At 38.3% G+C, this 20,096-nt stretch overlaps 1 protein-coding gene across 1 annotated transcript in view; it reads right to left on the bottom strand.

Annotated features, from left to right (window-relative positions):
* Nrcam (neuronal cell adhesion molecule) overlaps window positions 1–20,096 on the bottom strand; it is a 137,492-nt gene that overhangs the window by 29,906 nt on the left and 87,490 nt on the right. The window contains exons 12-18 of the mRNA XM_051175060.1: window positions 14,105–14,248; window positions 11,554–11,665; window positions 8,323–8,489; window positions 8,080–8,227; window positions 2,387–2,511; window positions 1,950–1,979; window positions 202–303 (exon numbers count right to left, since the gene is read on the bottom strand). Coding sequence (XP_051031017.1) covers window positions 202–303; window positions 1,950–1,979; window positions 2,387–2,511; window positions 8,080–8,227; window positions 8,323–8,489; window positions 11,554–11,665; window positions 14,105–14,248 — 828 coding nt within the window. The remainder of the gene's footprint in view (window positions 1–201; window positions 304–1,949; window positions 1,980–2,386; window positions 2,512–8,079; window positions 8,228–8,322; window positions 8,490–11,553; window positions 11,666–14,104; window positions 14,249–20,096) is intronic.

Below are 20,096 nucleotides of genomic sequence, written 5' to 3' on the forward strand. Positions count from 1 at the left end.
CTTTTTCCGGAATTAATTAGTTGTGCCAGAAGCTATAACCAGGAACTGCCCCATCTCCCAAGAGCACCATACTTTGGTTTTAACAGCAGTGATGAAGAGAATGCCAGCAAATGCATTTTCAAGGAATTACAAAATTGTTACAGATACTGCTTCAGGAATGGTCATTAGGTTTACCAAGTATAAAGCAAAAACACCACATACTTGTAATGGGGCTATTGTTGTCATCGCCTGGGGTCCATGTCAGCTGAACACTTTTGTCAAGTTGATTGGTCAATTCTAAATCAAAGGGTGGATTTGGGACATCTGTGGAGAAAAAACACACACACACACACACACACACACACACACACACACACACACACACGATTAGCTGTCATTTTAAAAGGCAGTTTTGTTATTTACTTGTGATGCTATGCACAGAGGGACACCTTACAGACACATCAGTCTCATTGGTCAGTGAGCATGCAATGGAAAAGAAAACAGACACGGCTGAGGTTGCTGAGAGCACTGCACACCCAAGGCAACCCATCAGGGAGTTCTGTTTGCTTGCTTTTCCAGAGACACAAAACTATTGTTTGTCAAATCCGCTAAGGCAGAGCACAAGGGTCCTCAGCACGCCCAGTATGTGTCCTCTCATGAGCAGAAGGGAGCACAGGCAGAACTAACATCAAGCTCATTTCCAACAACACAAGGGAAACACAACAGTCAAGGCTCAGAGACAGATGCAGGCAAGTAGCATTCACAGTTCAGAGGATTTTCAGTGTCCTGAAGCTCAGTGAAAAAATCAGTCTGGAGGCTGCTGAGGACTGTTTTCAAGCTCCCCATGCACAGGCATGCTTGCTTTCAGCTGCCCTGCTAGAGCGGTGCTCTTGAGGGCTAACTCTCTTCCCGAGGCTTTTTAACCTTTTCTCCTGGAAGTGTGCCTGACATATAAATATATGGGCCTTCTTTTTCTCTCCACTAATGTACACAGAGGACAGGTTTTTATAAAAAGATGAGTAGTCCTTCTATGTAAAATCTGTCTGAGATTATGCCACAAAATTATGTTTGATATTTGTGTGCTAAATAAATATGAGTTTTCTAAAAAAAAAAATGTTTCTGGAGATAAATTCTGATTATTTTCCTGACTCAGAAAAATTACAAGGCATTGTTAGGTCTCTTCTTTTGTTCATTCCCTAGAGACTTTTCTTTTAACACAAAATGAGTAGGTTTCCTCATATGTAAACTCAGCTGTTTCTATACACCTATGTTTTTCCTGGGAGTACGCTGCTCAGAAATGGAATCTCAAAACAAAATAATATTCTTTTATGCTTATTATTAGTAGTGATGTTTTACATTTGCATATTGTGTGGGGGGGACACATACACATAGAAGGTGATGTATGCTAGGTGGCTGGCTAGTGATCTGCCAGGATCTGTCTGTCTCTGTCCCCCCCTGGCATTACTGGCATGTACTATAATGTTTTTGTTATGTATGGGTTTTGGGGATTTTAACTCATGTTATCTTGCTTTCACACCAAACACTTTTATCCACTAAGTTACTCCCCAGTTCTGAAACAAATCTCCGTATACAAATAAAACCCAATTTGAAGAATGATTCTAAGAAACACCTTTTCCATTTGGTAAAATATGGATGATATATTTTGATAAATGAATGTATTACCATACAAGGAAAAGGAAACTATCAAAGAGGGATTTTATAAGATGGAATAATTTTACAATAGAAAATAAAACTGGAAAAAAAAAAAATATATATATATATATATATAATATATATATATATATGGTTTTAAGAAATAATTGACTACAACAAATGGAATTCATGATAACCGACAGCCATTTTCCTTAAAGAAATGCAATGATATGACAGACAAGAGAAAATGAGAAAGTGATGTCTGCAAATGTGAAATGATTTAACAGAAGACAGAAAAAGAAGACTCATTAGTTTACCGTAAATGGGGGCTGGAGTTGGAGTAGGAGCTAGAAAGGACATTAATATAAAGGATTTTAATCAAAATTAGTAATGGAAACATAGAAGAAGACAAAAACAACTCAGTATTATTTTTTAATTAAGCTTTCTACCTCACTATGAGGTATGGCACTAACAAATGGGCAGTGACAAATTAGGGATACAAAACTCCCGATTCTGTATTAAAAGTTAATTTCCTTAATTTTCCTCTAAGTCTCACTTATACGAACATCCCCAATTGTGTCACAGTCTGTATATCTACACAGATTATATCTATATGGAAATATAAGGCATCCCTGAAAGACGACAAGCACCCACGCTTGTAGCTACGAAACTATAACAAACATTCAATATCTACAACTTTTTCCTTCTCCTAATACAGAGAAGCTGGCTATGTTGTATTTGTTCTTGCTCTTACCAACAACCCTGAGGACAGCGCTGGAGGAAACTCTGTCAAGTGTTGTGTTGGCTGTACACGTGTAGGTCCCACCATCATCATCAGTTACATCAGTTACCACCAGATGATCCTTGTCAATGGAGAATCTGTAAACACAAGTACAGTGGTTGAAATGACATCAAGACACAACTGACTGGTGCATGCCTTCCCGGCAGACAAGAGTCTCTGTAAACATGATAAAAGAGAAAAATAACGAATGTGGATGCCTTTGTATTTGGGGCATAGATGTTCAGCATTGAGACTTTGTGCTGATGGATTTCTCCTGCAATGAATACGAAATGACCATCTTCATCTCTTTTGATTAATTTTGGTTTGAAGTCTAACTTGTTAGATATTAGGATAGCCACACCTGCTTGCCTCTTGGGTCCATTTGATTGGAAGATCTTTTCCCAGCCCTTTACCCTGAGGTAATACCTATCTTTGAAGCTTAGATGTGTTTCTTGTATGTAGCAGAAGGATGGATTCTGTCTTCGTATCCATTCTGTTAGCCTGTGGCTTTTTATAGGCGAGTTAAGACCATTAATGTTGAGGGAGAGTAAGGCCCATTGATTGTTAATGCTTGTTTGTTTTAGATCTGTTGTTGGCAGTGGTATTTTGAACATATTTGTCCTGCTTTACCCTTGGGTTCTGGTGAAGTGGGATTATCTAACATTGATGCAAAAATACTAACAAAATACTGGCAAAGGGAATCCAAAAATATTTCACCAAGTAGGCTTCATCCCTAGGTTGCAGGGATGGTTTAACATATGAAAATCTATCAACGTGATCCACCATATAAACAAACTGAAAAAGAAAAACCACATGATCATCTCCCTAGATGCTGAAAAAAGCCTTCGACAAAATTCAACACCCTTTCATGATAAAGGTCTTGGAGAGATCAGGGATAACAGGAACGTACCTAAACATAATAAAAGCAATATACAGTAAACCAACAGCCAACATCAAACTGAATGGAGAGAAGCTTTAAGGCAATTCCTCTAAAATCAGGAACAAGACAAGGCTGCACTCTCACTCCATATCTCTTCAATATTGTACTTGAAGTTCCAGCTAAAGCTATAAGACAACAAAAGCAGATCAAGGGGATCCAAATTGGAAATGAAGAAGTCAAACTCTCTCAATTTTCAGATGATATGATAGTTTACATAAGCGACCCAAAAAACTCTACCAGGGAACTCCTACAGCTGATAAACACCTTCAGCAAACTAGCAGGATACAAGATAAACTCAAAAAAAATTCATTAGCCTTACTTTATTCAGATGACAAAGGGGCTGAGAAAGAAATCAAAGAAACATCACCCTTTACAATAGCCACAAACAGCATAAAGTATCTTGGGGTAATGCTTACCAAACAAGTGAAAGACATATATAAGAAGAACTTTGCATCTTTAAAGAAAGAAATTAAAGAAGATAGCAGAAAATGGAAAAATCTCCCAAGCTCTTGGGTAGGTAAGATAAACATAGTAAAAATGGCAATCTTGTAAAAAGCAATCTACAGATTCAAAGCAATCTCCATTAAAATCCCACCACAATTCTTCACTGACCTTGAAAGGATAATAATCAACTTTGAAAGGATAATAATCAACTTTATATGGAAAAACAAAAGACCCAGGATAGCCAAAACAACCCTGTACAATAAAAGAACTTCAGGAGGCATCACCATCCTTGACTTTAAGCTCTACTACAGAGCTATAGTCCTGAAAACAGCCTGGTATTGGCACAAAAATAAACAAGTAGATCAATGGAATTGAATCGAAAATCCTGATAATTACCCACACACTTACGAACACTTGATATTTGATAAAACAGCTAAAAGTATACAATGGGAGGAGGAAAGCATCTTCAACAAATGGTGCTGGCACAATTGGATGATGCAGATAGACTGCAGATAGACCCATGTCTATCGCCACACACAAAACTTAAGTCCAAATGGATCAAAGACCTGAAAATAAATCCAGCAACACTGAACCTCTTGGAAGAGAAAGTGGAAGGTACCCTTGAACAAATTTGCATAGGAGACCACTTCCTGAACATAACTCTAGTAGCACAGATACTGAGACCAACAATTAATAAATGGGACCTCCTCAAACTTGTAAGTGTCTGTAAGGCATAGGACACAGTGGACAAGACCAAACAGAAGCCCACAGACTGGGAAAAAAAATTCACCAATTCTACATCTGACAAAGGACTGATCTCTAAAATATACAAAGAACTCAAAAAACCAAATAACCCTATTAAAAAGTGGGGTAAGAACTGAACAGAGAATTCTCAATAGAGGAAATCAAAAAAAGCTGAAAGACACTTAAAAAAGTGCTCAACATCTTTAGCTATCAGGGAAGTGCAAATCAAAACAACCTTGAGATACCATCTCTCTCCTGCCAGAATGGCTAAAATTAGAAACACCAATGACAGCTTATGTTGGAGAGGATGTGGAGAAAGGGGAACACTCCTCCACTTCTGGTGGGAGTGCAAACTTGTACAGCCATTTTGGAGATCAGTATGGCATTTCCTCAGGAAAATGGGAATTTGTTTACCACAGGACCCTGCAATCCCCCTCTTAGGCATATACCCAAATGATCCACATCCATGCAACAAAGACATGTGTTCAACTATGTTAATAGCAGCATTATTTGTAATAGCAAGACCCTGGAAGCAACCTAGATGCCCCACACCAGAAGAATGGATAAAGAAGCTGTGGCACATCTACACAATGGAATACTACTCTGCTGAAAAAAACAATGGAATCTTGAAATCCACAGGCAAGTGGATGGAACTTGAAGAAACAATCATGAATGAGGTAACCCAGTCACAAAAAGAGGAACATAGTATGTATTCACTCATATATGGATTTTAGACCTAGAGCAAAGGATCACCAGCCTATAATTCACAATGCCAGAGGAACTAGGATACAAGGTGTATTCTAAGAGATTCATATAAGGTCCCTCACAGAAGGGGGAAGGGACAAGTCCCCGAAAGCACATGGGAAGTTGGGGTGGCAGCAAATGGAGAGGGAACTAGGAGAAAGAGAAGGGAAGGAGAGGAAAGGACATGCAATTAGGAAGATTGAGTCAGGGTAGGAATAGAAGACAGAAAAGAGAGAGAGAGAACATAAAAGAGGGAGCCATTATTGGTTTGAAGAGAAAACTGAACCTAAAGAATGTCTAGATACCTACAAGACTGACTCCAGCTAACAATTTGAGTAACAGTGGAAAGGCTACCATAAATGCCCTTCCCTGATAGATCAACAACTAACTTATCCACCATCATGGAGCCCTCATCTACTACCTGTTGGAAACAGAAGCAAACACCCATAACTGAACACTGAGTCGAACTAGAATCCAGATGCAGAGAGAGAGGACAAGACCAGGCTGCAGAAACACATAGAGACAGCTGACCTGAACAAGGAGGAGGTAACAAGCTCCCAGACTGATAGCTGGCAATCCAAAATGGGACTGACTCAGAACTCCAGAATATGGGTCTCAGCTAGAAGGACTGAGCAGTCTAAGGGACCTCAGACAGTGGATCCAGGATGTATTCCTGGTGCACAAAAGGACCTTGTGTACTCATCCCCCATGGAGGGATACACCCTTAACCTAGAGACAGGAGAGAAGTCCTTGTCCCTACTTCAAATGACTTGTCAAATTTACATGACCCCACCTGGATGGAATAGCCTTACATGTGGAGTGGGGAGGTGGGTTGGAGGAAGGGTGGGAAGGGTACATGTGATGGGGGAGAGAGAGTAAGATGGAGGGAGGGAAGGAGGGAGGGAGAGGGAACTGGGATCGATGTAAAATAAAAAAATAAATAAACTTAATAAGAAAAAAAAACACAATACATGATACCATGTTCCCCTTTTTTGGAAGAGAGAGAGAGAGAGAGAGAGAGAGAGAGAGAGAGAGAGAGAGAAGAGAGAATCCAGCAATTATAGTGATCCCTACATATCACTTTAGTAATTAATAAATCTGGAAAATGATATTAATTCAATAGTGCTCTGTCAGGCTTATGGAGTATTAGGAGACTCGGCAGCAACCCTCCTGGGGTGGGAGTAAAAATTACAGGATGTGCAATAAATATGTACAATTACTGCATGCTGATTGATTTCGTTTATTGATCAAAATTACTGCCTGCTTCCTGAGGTGAGATGATTGGTTCTATATTTACCCCCACTAGAGTGCTTCAGGCAGGCTCCTTTGGTTATTTTGTTCTGTTCAATTTTCCTCACAGTGCAGACTTATTTCTTTATTTATTTTTGTTCATTGCACACACACACACAGAGGGACACACACGTATGTATATATAATTTTTTTCTTATTTTACACATAGATCCCAGTTCCCTCTCCTTCCCTCCCTCCAATGACCCCCTCCTGTCCCCCACTCCCATCCCCTGGGCAGTCTAAGGGACTTCTGACAGTGGAACCAGGATGTATTACTGGTGCATGAAAGGAGTTTTGGAGCACATTCCCCATGGAAGGATGCTCCCTTAGCCTAGAGACAGGAGGGAAGGCCTAGACCCTACTCCAAATGACTTGACAGATTTTGATCATCCCTCCTGAAAGGCACCACCCTCCCTGTGGCGTGGGGGACAGATTTTTTTTAAGTTACTATTTGCTGCAGAAAGTTGTGTTGTTACTGTTTTTCCCACATGTATGAAGGCCCACTGCAGAAACTAAGTGAAAAGTGTTGGGATCTTTCTGGTCACTAGATCAGCAATCTCCACTAAGAGATTCTAGAAGTTATTTGCATCATGAAAGCAGGATTCATGTATGGTTCCATGGAGGCTGCATAAATTGTAATCTGTCTTCTATGTAATTTCCAGACAAACCTCAGTTGATCTAACACATATTCATTTCTTCATATTCTCTTCTCTTTACCACCTCAGATTTCACATAAAAAAATTGACTCAATAGAAACTTGTACTTTGGGCATATGGAGAGAAAGGCCAGAATGTTATTGTGTGGTCATTAGCAAGCAAGAGGCTACTGTTTAGTCATTCCAGGTTTAGGTCAGTTACAAGCAAACCATGGCAACCATCTCAATCAGAAAACAGCATTCCTAGCAGTGAGTATAATTTGTGTCCACACTAATGGCTAAAATCATGCATGCAACTGTCTTTACTAGGTCAAACTGAGAGCCTCAGGTAGAAAACACCACAATCTTCCTTCTATTCCAAGCCATAGGACTGAATATAACCCATTAAATGGTTTACTTGATTTTGATTTTCTTTTTCCTTCTGCAGGTGTTAAGTTAAACTTCTTTTTTTTAAGCAATTCAATATCCAAATTCAAAACTTGTACTCTTTAAATACTGGCAGAGTCAGGTTCATCCCTGATTATGGAGATCAGATATCTGCTTATTTGTAGAGTACAGATGGAAGCATCTGCTGAGGCTTTGCTATTCAAATTATACAACCATCAATGTTGTCCAAAATCTGGAGAGTTTTTTTCCATCCTGAATTTCACAGGAGATCAACACACAAAGACCAACATTCTCAAGCTCTTATTTCAAACACCCAATATCCTTTTAGTTCTAAGTATTTTACAGTAAAAGAAAAATGTTTATCTCACAATTTTGCAGACACTGAAAACATGGTGTCAGTAGCCCTTTGACATAGAGCATTCTGAGGAGAGAATGAAAAGGGAAGGAAAGCATCTGAGATACCTTTCGTCATTGGGCAGCTCTCCATTGTCCTTCAACCACAGGATGGTGGGGATTAAGGTGTGGTCATGTTTCACTTTGCATTCAAAGGACACTTTGCTGCCCCTCTGCACGACTGCATACTCAGGTTGCTTAATGATCCTGGTTGGATCTAAAATTCAAAGTTATTGTTATCCATTTCTGCAAAACTGGAGAATTTGCTCTGTGTTGTATAATACTTGAAAATGCTCATCAACTCTGTCTTACCTTTGATTTCCAAGTGAACTTCATTCTTTGCCATCCCTAATTTATTTCTTGCGACACATGTATATGTCCCTGTACTATCCTTTTGGGCCACGGGAATTTCTAATGTTCCATTATCATGTAAAACATAAATGTCTTCATGAAGAGCACTTCCTTTAGTTCCTTTAAACCTTTATTACAAAAGTTATCAGAGTGAGAATAAAATACAACAGAACGTGGTCTGCAGCAAGTGTCAAGCTCAAATACATTTGGAATGATTACAGAGATTAGATTTCGGTTTATTTGTAAAGTGGGGATGAAACCATTTGTTGAGATTTTACTTTTCAAGCTATAAAACCAAAGACATTGTCCAAAATCGGAAGTGTTTTCCACAAGCACACTTCTGATATGTCAGAGGGAATTGAAAAGAAAACATATAAAACAAGAGTATGCAGAAAATCAGTGGAGTTTGCAAAATTAGAACAACAAAATATAATGGGTTGCAATTTCTATGAGACACATAATTGAATAAAGACATTACTGATTTTATCCTTAAATAAATGATACAATAAGCAAAAATAAGATTACCTTTTATACTACAGACTACAGGATTATACAGTGAGTATTTAGCTGACAAAAACACGAAACTGACCCACAAGAATCACATATTCCAATGGAAGACACCCAAATCACAGGGCATTGGGAATATTTTCCTTCTGAATAGTGGTTGTCACTTCTGTAAAACCCTTGTGAAGCCATTGCACTACATTTTTCCATGAAGGGATTTATCAAAAAAAAAAAAAAAAAAACAACAACAACAAACAAACAAAAAAAACAAAAAAAAAACAAAAAACAAAAACAAACAAACAAAAAAAACCCAGCAGTGTATTAATTAATTATTGGGCATAACTTCTTCATGTACTGGTATACTGGATGACCTCACCCCATACCATGGGGCCCTGGTGTGAATAGTCAAATCTATTCCCATTCCCTATTATAAACTTAAAAATCTATCTCCCCCACAATTATCCTTTATGGAAGGACATATAGCCAGAAGAGAAGCCTTTAAATAGACCACATTCAGAGCCTCAAAGGACAGGCACTGAGAAGGAGGATACAGCATGCCTGCCGTCATGATAAGCAGGACTGGGTGCCCTCATTTCTCTAACAGCTGACTTAGGAGAGTACAACCTTAACTGTTCTACCATAACAAGCTATGTACTTACTTCCACTTTGGTTTTATTGATACAAGATCTTATTCTAGGAAATTAACTGTTTTTACCTTTACTCCTAGAGATACAGGCAAAAGCTATGGATCACTTATCCAGCCCCAGAGAAAAAAATTCCTTCTCACTCTGGCATCAATGGGAACAAGCACCCCAACACTTAGCCTAAGGCTGGAAGCCTCAGCCTCCAGAATTTACACTACATAACCACAGTTTTTCCCTTTGGTCTAGTCACCTTAGATGTAATATCTATAGTTTAATCAGCTAACATTTGGGGAAAATGCCAATGTGTGTCACATGCCACCCATTTTCCTTCCTCAGCTTAAGCCAGTTCCCAGCCACTATGAAAGCAAAAGCAGGTGCTAAGGAAGCACAGAGCTGTAGTGTCTCTTCCCTTTTTTCTACATTTGCTGATTACACACTTCTAACATAACTAACCACACTTGAAAACCCTGTTTTTCTCTTCTTACAAATCCATAATGATTTAAGCCTCTCCCTTAACTGATTCTCCCAGAATCTGCCAGGGACTCTCACAGGATTTCCCATCTGAGACATAAAGTGAGATAACAGGCACTGCTTTTTTATCCCTTATCAGTTTTCTTGGCCCTGAAAAAAAGCTTGCCTGTAACCTTGCTATGGCCGGAGAATTGTGAATTGTGTCCGAGTGGGTATATAAACTGGAAACCTTGTGAGATGGGAGAGATTTTTGGAAGAATAAAGAGACATGATGAGGAGAAGATGTGTATGAGCTGATTTGTTTCCTTCACCCTCAGATCCCTTTAGCTAATTCTTGAGCTTACTGTGCTGTACCTTCTTAATCCTGATAGATTAGGGGACTGGTATCCCAATAAACCTTGGTACTTTTATTATATTTTTTTCTCCCATTTTAAAGACAATTTAATTTCAAGGATCAGGGTTGTACTCTGAAAGTACGACTAGCAAATGTTCAGGTAATGTAAAGAAAACATGCATGTGATGTTATAGAAGAGGAGACAGATGAAAAGGGCCTAGCAAAGTGAGTCTGAGCTGTTAATCTCACCGCCTTCACTAGGAAATCTATGTGTTCATGTTTCTCTTCTCTGGAGTTCAGGCTGGAAAGACTTCTCTTTAATCCTAAACTTGCTGTCACTTCCATTCCAGTAGCTGATGATCAATACAGACCTATGTTAACTGTTCTTTATACATTCTCATCTTCCCCTGTCCTGTCTAGCTCTTCTAAAGCAAGCAAACTGGCAGCAACTGAAGGACTCCTACCAGGATTGGTAGGACTTGGATGGTCAAAGAGGAAGTGGGAGGATACAGGAGCTCTGCTGGGCTAATAAAGCACCAAGCATCAAGTTCTCTCTGAGCCCATACAATCTCTCCTCCAGTTCTCTGCTATTTTTAGATTTATTCTTTTCTTTTATGTAAATGGGAATTTTCCCCAGTTATATAAATGTGTATGGCATGCATGGCTGGTTCCCAGGGAGGTCACAAATGGGTATAGAATCCCCTGGGACTGGGGTTCCACAGAGTTGAGAGCCACACAGTGGGTTCTGGGAACTAAACATACATATGTCCTCTGTAAGAGCAGTAAGTGTTCTTAACCACAAAGCCAAATCTCCATCCCCGACCCTATGCTATTTTATTATCAAGAACATGTTTTCTAACCAGTTCTTCAGATACTTTTTACAAAGTTCTAGGCAATGTCCATGATTGTGAAATATAGCAGCCTTAAATAGTAAAAATAATTTCTATAAAGTTTTTTAGTTAATAGAGCATTCTGGTAGTATGCTTGTTACATGTGTGAAAGTACTTATTATACTCACAGAGTGGATAGTTAATAAATATTTGAGAAAGAACAAATAAATTTAATAACTAGTAATGTGATTGATTGTATATAGCATTTTTCCTGTTTTTGTTTGTTTGTTTTTCTTTGTTTTTTGTTGTTGTTGTTTTTGTATTTGTTTTTTTTTTGTTGTTGTTGTTTTGCTGAAACAAGGCATAGTTAGAATTATGTATCAAAAAAAGAAATAGAGCTACTACTTACCACTCAATGGTAGGCAGAGGAGACCCAAAGAAAGCACAATCTAACAAAGCAGGTCTGTTTGCAATGACTTGGTACAGTGTGTTTGCAGATGTGAGAATTCGAGGTGGTTCGGCTAAAACATTTTAAAAAGGTTTAGTAAATATTAGATACAACCTAGGCTTACAGTATATTTATCATGTTTTGTTTAAGGCCATTAAAGTTTATGGTAAAGTGCAACCAACATGATTTTTCCCATGTGTTCTGTACCTGTGACATCAGTAGTCACTTAACATAGAAGAAACACCTCCTACTTTTTAGGGTACTGAATGGACCCCCAAAGCACTTTGAGTAAGGCTGAAGCTGTTGGCTGGAACATCTTGCACCAGAATCGTTCTTGGTATTCTTCTTGATTTGCTAACACACATCTGTTAGGGAGGAATTGCACTTGTTTTCCACTGTGCTGTGAGTCAGTATATGAGCCCACTCCTTCCCCTCAATAAATGGCATTCAGCATTCCTGCATTCCTGTTGCAGGAATGACCTGCTGTCCTGTCTTTTAATTAAATCTCTAGGCCTTAGCCTGATTAGTGGAAAAAATTGCAGTCACTACTTCATGTTCAACACGTTATTCAGATGATTGTCAACTACTGATTAATTATCTGTGTTTCCTATGCTGTTTAATTGTGGATTCACTTATTTGTATCTCTTATGACATTGGGTATCTTACAATGAAAGAATGCAGTGTTTAATCATTTTATCCACAGCACGGTATCTGGCAGGAAAATATGTCATTGCTGAATGACTGACCAATTATCAGTCTAATGGGTAGGGATGTTTGGAACACCTGAAGAGGGCAAAGAAAAGCAGAGTGGGGAGTGTGGTTTCTGAAGAATAGCTGGAACTAAAAAGCCTTTTACAGCCAAGGAAGCAATAGCAAGAAAAATATATTTTCTCATGTATAACTGATGTAAGACTAATACACAAAATATATAAGAAACTCAAAGAGCTCAATACTCCCAGAAAACAAATTGGCTTTATCCTGGACAAAGGACCCAAATACACATTTCTCGAAAGAAGATGCACAAATGGCCAACAGAGATATGGGGGAAAAACAAACAAACAAACAAAAAAACGATCACAATCACTAATTATCAAGAGAAACACAAACTTCAAATACAAGAATGTGTCACTTGATACCTGAGGGAATGTCTGCTTTCAAAGAGACAAGTAAATGCTCTTTCAGCCTTAAAAAAGGGGTGGAGCTGGGGCTTGAGAGATGACTCAGCAGTTAAGAGAATATGCTGTTCTTTCAGAGGATGCAAGTTCAATTTGCAGCACCCATGTCAAAGGGCTCACATCTGCAGTAACTCTAGATTCAGAGGATAGGATGCCCCATTCTGACATCTTCAGACACCCCCACACAAATATGGCAGGCACATAGATACACAGACATAAACATAAATAAAAAAAACTAAAAAATGAGAAGATCCCATATTCGTGATACTGATGAATCTGAAAGACATTGGGTGAAACGAAACAAGCCAGACTCACAGTAACACATACTGTATTGATCTTATTAAAATGAAACCTAAAGCTGTCAAACAAATAGAAGTGAAGCATGAAAAGAAACTCAGAAGTTTCCTTAGGCTTGTTTGGGAAATGAACACATTATCTGAAAGAATTGAAATATAATTTTTCTACCATATGAACAATTCTTACAAAAAAGTTTTTAATGTAGATTTTGAGAATTTTATCCAATATGAGAGATGTAGTATTCACATAAGTCAACCATTTCACAATTCTTTGAGCCTACTTTTACATGTGAAACTGCATATCTGTGACTAGGGTAAAAGACAAGTATTATGATTAACCATTGATCTTTTTGTGTTGGAATCATGACACTGTTTTTGAACTTGTCAGTTTCTGTGGAGCTAAAGGAGAATGGCTCCACTGGCTCATATTTCAATGCTTGGTCTGCAGTTGGTAGAACTCTTTGGAAAGGATTAGGAGGCATGACTTTTTGGAGGCAGTGTGTCACTGGAGGCATTTTTTGATGTTTCAAAAGTCTACGCCATTCCAGTTATCTCTCTTTCCCTGCCTTATAGTTGTCTCAACATGTAAGCTCTCAGCTACTGCCCTAGCACCAGTCTACGCACCTACTGCTATGATTCCCACTGTGGTGGTCATGAATTTCACTACCTTCTGGAACTGTGAGCCTCAAATTAAACACATGCTGTCTTTGATAAGTTGCCTTAGACATGGTGCTTTGTCACAGCAATAGAACAATAACTAAAAAGTATGTAAGGATGGAGGAGTGGACACTCAAATGCAAGTGAACACTACTTTTATTTGAAAGGGTGAACAGCCTATTTCTGAGCAAAGAATCTGCCATATAAAAACTGTATGAAGGCCCTTAAGGCAAGACTTACATCTTATCTACCCTTGTATGTTCTTTTTAGCTTGAAACACTATGCAAAACAGGTAGCAAAGGCAATGCATTTTTGGTGCACAAGTAGAAAACAACAGCAGTCATTAATTTAACTTTCCATGTCATTAATAAAGGGAGGACTTACCCAGCACATTTACAAATGCATTTGCTAGTAAATATCCATATTCATTAGAGGCATTGCACTGATAAACCGCACTTGATCTTTCTTGAACACTTGAAAAAATAATGGTATCACCATCTATTTTTCTGCTGGGGTCATCCGGAGCAACTGTTCGGATGTAAAAATAGAAAATATGTGTTTTTGCTGCTTAAAATATATATATTAACGCGCAAAGATTGAGATCTTTATTACATGAAAGGGAAGGAAATACAGCCTGATCTAGATAAATACATCAGTAAGTGGAAAAGAATCCAACCAGAGTTTGCAAATGTGCAATGTTCACTCAGCCTTGAGTGGATGGATTTATCTTTAACAGTGCAGACTGCTTTGAGAGATGCAGAAAAGCAAGCCCAAGTTGGGCAAGAACAGCAAATTCAGGAAAACTATTGTCATGCTTATAAATAATCCAGCTATTTAAAATGAGGCAAGTTAATTATCCAAAGGAGAGAACAACAGCTTATCAACAAATGTAGAAATATGTTGGCCTGTTCAAACCTGCCTGCTTGAAATGAATAGGTGTGAAAATAAAGACATACATAGAGAACATGCTAGTCAGGAACAAGAGATATCCATTTTCCTGTTGTGCACACATGTGTGGCTGAAGGAGAAATCAGTTGTATAAAATTTCTCTCAAAGACCTTTTTTTAGCTAAATGCCTCAGGTACTTAGAACGTGTTATGACCAGGATTGATCCATGCTGAAGGTGAGTGAAACTGGCTGGGTAGTAGAGTATGTGAGGATTTTGTCCAAAGCAAGCAATGTGTGAGAGCAGTGCTGAGACACAGGAATGTCTTTTTCTGAACTAATCCCTAGACCGTGTCCCCACATTAGTTTAAGAAGCAGACGCCCACAGCTAAAGACTGAGCCGAACTCCTGGAATCCAGATGAACAGAGGGAGGAGTGATCAGAAAATGGGGTCAAGACCAGGCTACAGAAACCCACAGAGACCGGAACCACAGCTGACCTGAACAAGGCTGATAGCTTGGAAAGCAGCATTGGACCAACTCAGACCCCCTTCTCAGGTAAAAGGCCATGGGAGTGTAAGGAACCTCTGACAGTGGAACCAGAATGTGTCCCTGGTGCACAAAAGGACTTTGGGAACACATTTCCCATGGAGGGATACTCCCTAAACCTAGAGGCAGGAGGGAGGGCCTAGTCCCTACTCCAAATGACTTGACAGATGTTGTTGATCCCTCCAGGAAGGCATTACCCTCTCTGTGCAGTGGGTGTTGGGAGTGGGATGGGAGGGGGGATGGGGAACATGGGAAGTAGGGAGGGAGATGGAACTGGGATGGATATATAAAATAAAAAAATAATAAAAAAATAAAAAAGAGTACACTGTTTTATCATGCTGATCAAAATCAAAGTCAATAACGGTACCCCTCCCTCTGAAACTACAGTGGCAACCATAGGAGAACGTTGCTTCCATTCTATACACAGTTCTTTTTCTACGGTGGCCACAAAGGGGTTGTGTATCACTGTACTGAGACCCCATTGTCACTTTGAAATTAAAATATCTGGCTCACCTCTGGCTTATTAATTCACTTTAAAAAAAAATAAATAAATCCAGCTAGAGTTACTCTCCTTTTTTTTCCTCTCTCTTTGCATGCCCAAGCATTGTGCTAATTCATTCTGTAATCGTTTTTTTGTTACTGCTAACAATTGATGACAAATCTAGTATTTTGAAATAACAGAAAATTCACTACCTCTTGATTCTCCAGGTGGGAAGCCTGATGAGAATCCCACTGAGTTAAAGGCATTGTCCCAGGAAAGCCTTGCTCCTTCTTTGGGTTGCAGAGGAATTTATTTCTTTATTCCTTCTGCTTTTTGGAGAATTTCTAATTTCTTAGTCCATATTTTTTTTTTTTTTTTTTTTTTTTTTTTCCCCTAGTACCAAAGCCGTCAGCATCTTTTTTTTTTTTTTTTTGTTCATTCATTCTTCCATGATCATTTTTCTACCTGACCACAGCCAGGAGAGGAATAGCACCTTTGAGGGTTGATGTGATGAAACTGGGCCCCAAGCTCCAAATCAGGAAGCTCCTAACTACATGTTCAAAGTTCCCCTTTGCTCTACAAGATAACATATTCACAGGTTCTAAAGATTGGGATGCAAACATCTTTATGAGCCCTTATTTTAACTATTGCACACTCTGACTACTATTATACCTACAGGTACAATAGTCTTTTAGGTGTTCCAGATGAGGATAATCTAACAATGTACCATTTAAGTTGAACTATCAGACAAGTTCTTACTTTCCTAGGATTTTTAAAATTTCAACTTGTGAGCTAGTTCTCGGGAAGTAATTAATGCCCTTATTCCTGAGGAAGCATAATAGGTGATCTTACAAAATTAGTGTCCAAGAGTCTGGCAACAATCAATGTCTAAGGTGTGGAATCCTCTTAGGTACGTGGTAGTTCTGCTAGTGATAGGGTATGTCAAGATTCTTTGAATTGACTCCTTAGCTCACACCTGCAATTCTGATTAAAAGTTTTCAAAGTGCCTTAAGGAAAACATTCCTCTAAATGAATTACAAACAGGAGTCTTGATTCCTTCAATAGGGTATAGCAATAAATAAAAGCAGAGGACATAATTTATATTGTCCCAGAAAGTGAGCAACAGGTATAGCAGACATTAGGGAAGCCCATATTTCTTATCCTGGATCCCAAACCTTGTATCCCTGGGGCTTTCTGATGGACACACTTGAAGGGATGTCTATTTACTGCCTTAACAAGTCATGGTGGAACACAAAACAACACCCCTGGCCACTCTTCCTCTGTGGATTTTCCTAAGAAGATGGCCCTAGTACTTGGACATTCAGTGTTATGACTGTCCATGGAGCTTTTGGTGCCCAACATGTGCCTACTCTGACTGCACCTCTGAGGGTGTGCTCAGCAATGAAAAGCAGTAATGAGTAAGACACACTGGCAGAGCACAGTGCCTGAACCCTTAGCAGGGATAATAGACCATAGGATAAGACCTCCCCACATCTCTGAACATATGAAATCTTAAAATCATACCACCATGACCTGGTGAATAGTATAGAGCTCAGTTTTCCTGAGATGAAAATCATCTGGATGATTGTTGCACAAGAATGTGAATGTACTCAACATCATTTGACTGTGCATTCACAGGTTAAGTAGGCAAGCACTCAACACTGAGCTATATCCTTAACCCTAAGAGCGTAATTTTATGCTGTGTGTGTACTGTACCACAAGAACAACAATGAAACTTATACTACCATGAATATTGAGCTCAACTGACAAATTTGGGACACTTTTCCCAAGTGTTGATGCATAAACCACAAACAAAACATCCTGCAGTCATAGGTTTCATGTCTCTTCAGAGTTTGTCGTCTGACTATATATACCTCATTTGTACTAAATGGAGAGGTATTTCTGGCATAATATTTAAGAATAAAACAAACTTGGACTTGATGTTTGGGTGATGAGTAAGCAGCTTTCTCTTCATGAAGGTCTGCATTATGTTTTCTTTGAGCATTTATTCAAAAGAAACAAGTGATCCTGTAACTGCAGTGACATATGGTGGCTCAATTGGGACAAAATAGAGTCATTGCTACAGAGCCGTTGGAAACCTTTGGGTGCTGTGTGCTGGCTACTGGATGGGAATAATTCACCAACTTGCAAACTCAAATCATCTAAAGGAATAATAATCCATTTTTAGGAACAACTGACTTCATTCGCTGTAAATGAACACCAAAGAAAGAAATGTAAGAGTATATGTATCTGCACCTATAACTTTAAGCCCCAAGAGTAAAGTCTAAAAGGTGGGTGACAGCCTCAGAAAAATTTTAAGACATATAACTTTTGTGAAAGTAATGACAAAGATGGTAAATGTTTTCAATATTTGGAATATGAAAATAATGATAATAAATAGAAATTATGTCTTATAAGTACTGGGTACTGTCAATCTCTAAAATGTTTTTTTGTATCAATTGCATAATTTTACCTTTAGAATAATTGCATAATTTCCTTTTAGAACTTCATGAAATAGGCCCACCAACTTTCATATCTAAAATATAAAATCATAGACAAAAGTACTTAATAGTTTGTTTAATTTACATTAAATTCAAACTAATTTAATAGTTTGAAATTAATGTTCCAGTTTTCTGGTTTTAGTCAATTTTATAAATGTTTATTGGAGTATGAACAGTTGGGCATGATATACAGCCAAGCTTTGGCGAACAGCTGAATTTCCCTTCTCCTGCCAATAGAACCCTTTATCTCCAAGAGAAGGAGGAAGTTTTGACAGGATCTTGAGAAAATTCTAAGTTAAGTCTCCAGTCCTCTGTTTTCATGTGTTACTCAAGCACAATTTATAATGTGTCAAGAGGAGATCCACTCTTTCTTACTAAGTTACTTATCCCTTAGATCTGAGCTGAGCAAACCTTTTAACAAAGTGTGGGATTTTATATGTTCTAAAAAAAAAAAAGCAAGTAATATGCCTTCACACTGCCTCCTGGGACAGAAGCAAGCATTGTGGTGTTCAGGGTCTTGGCCTTGGGGACCACTAATAGGGATGGCACAGGGTCTGATGGGGAAGGTAAAGGGGAGAAGGAGGAATGGAGGGGCATTCGCTATCTAGGAGAGCCAGGAAATTCCCTTGCTTTTTGGTCCCAAGTTCAACTTCACACTCTCTCAAGTACTTCAGTGATGGGAGATGTCATTCTGGATAGACTGCGGCTAACACAGCTATGACTTTCATTTTAGCAATGTTGTTGACCAGATAAAAGACTTATGGCCAAAAAAAGATTTACAGTAAAGATAGATTCACATTAAGAAAAAGTGCTAAAGGTTTACAATGTGTTTAAAATATACTTAGGCTTGGGAGAGGAAAACAATAAAATGGTTTTAAAAAGACAAAGAGGAGCTGGGAGTGGTGGCACACGCCTTTAATCCCAGCACTCTGGAGACAGAGGCAAGCAGATCTCTGGGATTTTAAATTAAATCTGGTATGCAGAGTGAATTCCAAGACAAATAAGAGTTACACAATGAAACTGTGTCTCAAAAAATAAAAAAAAAAAGTAAAAGTAACAGAGTAATAAAAAAGCCACTAAAAATGGAAAACAGAAAAACTGTGGATACTATATACTATTCTGTTGTCTTTAAATTGTTTAACTGCTGACAAAATAGCAACAACTGATTTAAAAAATGCTACTGGATTAATTCAATTTATATATTTTAAAAATGCTTTGAATTCAAAATTTAAGTCTAAGGACAAGTTACTGGGGAAAAGGATTTCTATTTTTATTTCCACAGAAAATGCAAAGCTACAGATTCCTTCCAGACTAATGTGGTTTGATCAAGCCAGACCCCCTAAAACTGAGTCGCAGATGATCCAGCATTCAAAACAGTTGGGACAAGGCAGCCTTGCAAACTACAGCCAGGATTTCTGCATCTTCTTAAGATCCCCAATGACAGCGCAGGAAGTAGTTTGGAAAGAACAATGCCTAAATTCCCAAATATTGTTTATAAATGTTTGTTTTCATTTAAATGGGGTTGGTTATAAATGGTTAATGACTACAACCTATCCCTTTTTAAAAGTAAAAGGGGATTATGATATAGGTATGAATACTTTGCTTTGGAATGGATTTTCACTTAGTGATACAATTTAAGGTCAATTTTGTTTGTATATTTCTCCTCTTGTTTCAGCATTGTGTTTATATAGCTCGTTTAATAATAATGTAGTACAGATTATAGATAATTACCTATGTATGATAGTAAAAACTTAGAGTTAGGTGAGTTAGGTTTTCTAGATATATAGAAATATATTTGAGATGGATAGGCATTCTTCAGACCTTTCAAAGACCTACAGAATATGGCATTTAAAATGGTTTAGGGTTTTTCTTGACAGTGAGACATAAATGCTCCTGGCAACACCACCTGTGTCAAAAAGGAAGATGGACATCGAAGAAACGTGTTATGACGTTTGCTTTCA

Source organism: Phodopus roborovskii, unplaced genomic scaffold (genome assembly GCF_943737965.1).
Source record: "Phodopus roborovskii unplaced genomic scaffold, PHOROB, whole genome shotgun sequence".
NCBI lineage: Eukaryota > Metazoa > Chordata > Mammalia > Rodentia > Cricetidae > Phodopus > Phodopus roborovskii.